Here is a 5290-nt window from a genome sequence, read left to right as displayed (position 1 = left end):
GGAACGTGCAAACACTATTATTTTGGCCTTATATATCGAGCTTATGATCCATAACAATCAAATGTGTGCAGAAATCCTAAAAAAAAAATTTCACCATCGGTATAGTCCAACTCTAATATTCTCTAACAATTTCAGTGTCAATTATCATTAGACCAATAAGAATTAGTTGTTAAACCCTAAACCTTAAATCTACACTAATATACTAATATTTACCATTAAATTCTTTTGACATAATATTTCGAATTTTCTTTGCTTCGTTAAGATTTTCCTTGAAATGAAAAAGTAGATTGTCACCGGCAAGAATAAATGGAACATCTTTGAAGTTAAATTTGCAATACATACAACATGTGTCTCCTTTTTCTATTGAGCTTTTAATATTTTAATATAAGATCAGAAATCTTCAACACTGTGAATAAATAAGAGGTCAAAGGATCTCTTTTTCTCATCACTGTTTCAGGATTGAAATGAGTTTGAATAAAATAAAAACAATCATTACCTCTTTTTGGGTATCAATTTAATATCAAATAGTTTAGATTAGGGGTCTACTCTAGTGGGCGAGCCCATTATAAATTAAACCTAGTGCATTTCAATTTGATTGTAACAGGTAAATTGGAAAATAATTGCTTTTTGGCACTACAGTTCTTGCCAAAATAAAGATTAATAATGACTCTAAACTGTAAACTCACTTTTATTTGTTTACTTGAACTAGCTCGCCCTTTGATACCTCAATTAGAAGATAAAAGAGTTGATTACCAAAAAAAACGGGCGCAATAAAATGATATTAGAAGGTGTAGGTAATGGTACCGATATTCATTAATTTTATGATAAGTTCATATTGTGACAACCATTAAAATCATAAAAAAATTTATGCAACTGCGACCATATTTAAAAGTTAACTAAATCTAAACTACTAAAACAAACCTAAATTCCATTTCTTCAATTTTCTAATAGTTTAGGCGGTTTTTATGAAAAAAATCATCCAAACCGCAAGATAAAAAAACGTGCGGTTTGGTTTGGTTGAGACTTTTAAAAAAAAATCGAACCAAACCAAACAAAACTAACGCGCTTTGGTTCGGTTCGGTTGGTTCGGTTGTTTACAAATATTTCATTAAGCCATAAATACACATATAGATGACAACATAATTTTGTATTTAGACATTCATACATTATCAAATAATAACAAAACTTGTCATATTTTGACAACAATTTTCTATTTAATATGTAAAAATTAAATTAGACAAAAGTGGAATATTAAACATAAGATAATAGCATAAAACAATATAAAAATTATTATAATGAAACAAAAAATTGAAGAGATGAGAGATTAGTGAAGTTGGAAAAAAAAAGTTGAGAGATTAGAGAATTAGAAGATGTGCGATAAAAATGAAACTGAAATACGAAACATTTACATAAAAATGAGAAGGTGAAAAAGAAAGAATATAAGAGAGTAGAGATTATAGAAGAAGAGAGAAGATGTATGTGACAAAGAATGTGCGATAATATTATTAGAGATTTGAGAAGATCGAGACTGAAATTATATGTGTAAGGTTGAAAAAATTGTTCGTAATCATAAGGCTAAAGTATAATAGGTTTAAGTTTGAGTTGAAATTGAGTTAAGTAAAAGTTAAGTTATAACATAATGCAGTTTGATTTGGTTTGGTTCAGTTTACAAAATATAAACCGTAAACCGAACCAAACCGTGCGGTTTTGTTAAAAGATGACTCAAACTAATCCGAACCAAATTCAATTTTTTGCGGTTTCAATTTAGTTTGATTTGTGATTTTATATTGGGTTGGTTTGGTTTTGAACGCCCTACCTAGACATCATCATGAAAGGTATATAAAGGCCTAGAAGTGATAAGAATAGCTACATCTATAGTTACAACTTCATTTCTAGCTAGTGTACATAGAAACCTATATATATCTAAGGCAATCTGGCTATTATAATTCCATACTATTTCTCACTATCCATCTTTGTCTATCATCAAAGATATGAATCACCATACTGTAGTTATTTCCGTCCTTGGAAACACATGTCATCATTGAATTGCTAAAGCCCATCTTTGTATGAACCTCATTAAGGTAGAGTGATGATGATGATAAAAAGCTTCTAGTAGTACTATTGTACAAAATTGCTTTTAAGTCATGGGACAATCCTAACACTTTTTCATATTACCCCAACAAAGATTTTGCAAGTTCTTTATTCTAAATATGTGAACAAAAATAAAAGCAAAACCCTAATACCATCTTGTCTAGATAAATAAATCCTATCAAACAAACAGAAATAACCAAAGAAATTGAACATATAAGAAATGATTAGGGGGAAATATTCCACCATGGAATAAAATATGTATAGTTACAAAAGATAGCCCATATAAAATAATAATAATGAAATAAACAAAAACAAAATCCCAAGCTACTATAGTCATTTTAAAACCAAATTAATTAACCTCAAATTTCATATGAAACCAAACCTATAGCTGCAAAAGCAATATATAGACACCTAAATTTAATTAATAAAATATGAACCTATATCTATAATATATTACCATAACTTCACCTAGTGTTGTTCATTGATTGAATCTTTCTCCTCTTTTTTCATCTGAATAATAATATCCTGAAGCAACCCATTGTCTCTTGACAAAACCTCATAGGAACCTCCAAAACCTCTCTGATTAATCTCTTGGTCATGAACAAAACCACCAAACGACGACGTGTTAACATAACCACCACTAGAACCAAGTGATGGGGGTGTAGTACTAGAATTGGTAGTGGGATTAGTAGTACGAGTATTGTACAACAATGATGAAGCGTGTGGTAGAACAAAGTGTGAGTGTGATTGTGAACCTGAAGTTGAACTGCCACCACCAAATGCACCGGCACCGAAGCTAGTAGGTTCGTTAACGAAGCTAAGGCTAGGACGTGACGTGGCAGGTGAAGGATGTATGTGTTGACCCTCGTATGTAGTGACGACAATGGTGGAATCATCCGATGAACGCTCCACGCGCTTTTTCACGCCGCAGGCTGCCGTTGTACAACGATAGTAACTCCTGTTTTTGTTTCGACACGGATACATTAACGTGTCCCGCAAGTCAAAATTAAATAAGAATAATTAATAAATTAGAATATAATTAGCATGGCCCTAATGCCATCATAATAAAAAAAAAATTAATTAGTGAATTACTACCGGTACCCCTACACTATTTGTTTATCTTCTCAATTCAATTCAGTTGATAATTGTACATAAACATAACTACACTATTATTTATCGTCCCAGCTCAACTGATAGGTATACTGAGACATCTATTATTAATCGATAGTTATGCAGAGATATCTATTACCAATAGCTTTTAGAGAGGAAAAAATGGCAAAAAGATTGGGTTACCTGGGATATGGACTGTTTTTAACCGCTTTTTGTCCGTACTTACGCCATCTATAGCCATCGTCTAGGTTATCAACTTCACTCTTTGTCATGAAAGCAAATCTGGGTTCTCTTTCCTTCTTTTGATTCTTCTTCTTTGCTTTTAGCCTTCATTTTATGTAAAAATGATAAAATAATTGACAGGAAAAAAACAGAGCCAAGTAATGAGAATATCACTCACTGTTTCTTTGTCTTGTCTTGATATTGGTCATTTTCTTTGACTCCATTTCCATCTTCTTCTTCTACCTCTGCATCATGTTCATTTTTTGAAACTTTACTTCTATGTTGTTGTTGTTGTTGTTCTATGGTGTTGTTGTTAAAGGTTGCTTCATTAGACGACGAAGAAATTGAAGTTGAGTTCGGCGACGTCGGTGTATTCAGCACCTCGGAGGAGTCCAGGACGTTGGAGCTCGCCGGCGAGGGAAGAGGTTGATGGACTGTGGTGGTGGTTGTAGGAAGAACCCAATCGGATAACAAAAAAGTGTTGCTGTTTATGTTGTAATCATGGGAACCTAACAAGTCCATGAATCCAAAAGAGGAAACCTTTTGGTCACACGAGGAAGATGATGGTAACGTGTCAAAGATGGTGGAGATGGAAGGTTGAAAAGGGAATAAAGATGTGTTATTGTTGATGGTGGTGGTTGTGGTCGGAATCTCGTCGGAAAATGCCATGGTGGTGGTGGTGGAGGATGAGTTGGTGGGGTTTGTGTTTGCCTCTCTCTTCTCCTCCTCCATTGAATTTTATGCTGCTATGGGCTGATACAAAGCATGGCACATATTCCTCTTTTATTTTTATTTTTTATTTTTTTTTTGTTTATTTGAAAGATTACTTTTTTTCTCAAAAAGGAAATGTGCTCATTAATTTTTCAACTTATTATTTCGAAAGATATAGAAAGAGAAGATGGAAAGGGAGAGAGAAAAGAATGAAAGGGATGGTTTGGGGATTGCGGTGTGCTATTAATGGATTCAAATTTTGAGATTTTTTTACTTCTTTTTTATAATGGGTCATGCTAACATGTGCCCTAAGGACACATGTTAAGAGCTAAATGTAGAAATTTTTTCTAATAGTGCATTGTTTTCATAAAAAGTTTATAATTAATGTGTTTATTACGTTTTCCAATACAAATTTACTATATTTAGGTTTCTTAACATGTGCCCCAAGGGCACATATTAGCTTTATCCTTTTATAATTATTTGTTTCTAGATTTCTTAACGGTGTTAGTAGTACTTTAAAAAATTAGTTTACATTTATTAATACTACTACTATTCATATTGTTTTATTTGTAAAAGAGTAAATATTTAATAGTAAAAGATAAATTTATAATATTAAGTGACCAAATTAAAAAATTATTGGGACTGTTGTAATTTTTTTGTCAAGTAAAATATTAAAATCTTTAACATTAAAGATAAGTGAGTCAAATGACTATTGTCATTTTTTTGGGAAGTTAAATATTTAAATCTCTAATTTTAAAGATAAATTAATTAAATCTTGTTGGTTCAAATCTATATTTTGTAATTAGATATTATTATATATTTATACGTTGAGATACAGTTTATTAATATTAAATATGTATTATAATTAATTTAACAAATATATCTCTTCTATAATCACTAGAAATTTCTACCATTATGTCTAAAAACCTTTTCTAATAGTCATCTTCAATCTATCATCATGTAACACACAATACTTGATAAAATTATTATTGTCTTTGTTTTATATGAACATTAAACCTTCAATTATTGATTTATAATGAAGATCACAAGTACTAAAATGTATACTATATATATATATATATATATATATATATATATATATATATATATATATATATATATATATATATATATATATATATATATATATATATCA

General features: G+C 30.6%; 1 protein-coding gene across 1 annotated transcript; it reads right to left on the bottom strand.

Annotated features, from left to right (window-relative positions):
• Positions 1-2440: 2440 nt before the first annotated feature.
• LOC131595288 (probable WRKY transcription factor 48) lies at positions 2441-4338 on the bottom strand. Its single transcript, XM_058867599.1, has 3 exons — positions 3602-4338; positions 3385-3528; positions 2441-3049 (listed from the first exon to the last, which is right to left on the bottom strand). Exons 1-3 carry the CDS (start codon positions 4153-4155, stop codon positions 2560-2562), a joined length of 1188 nt encoding a protein of 395 aa, XP_058723582.1. The 5' UTR covers positions 4156-4338; the 3' UTR covers positions 2441-2559.
• Between the last annotated feature and the right edge of the window lie 952 nt (positions 4339-5290).

The sequence above is a fragment of the Vicia villosa genome, linkage group LG4 (genome assembly GCF_029867415.1).
Source record: "Vicia villosa cultivar HV-30 ecotype Madison, WI linkage group LG4, Vvil1.0, whole genome shotgun sequence".
Classification (NCBI taxonomy): domain Eukaryota; kingdom Viridiplantae; phylum Streptophyta; class Magnoliopsida; order Fabales; family Fabaceae; genus Vicia; species Vicia villosa.
This window is presented reverse-complemented; position numbering and strand designations above follow the sequence as displayed.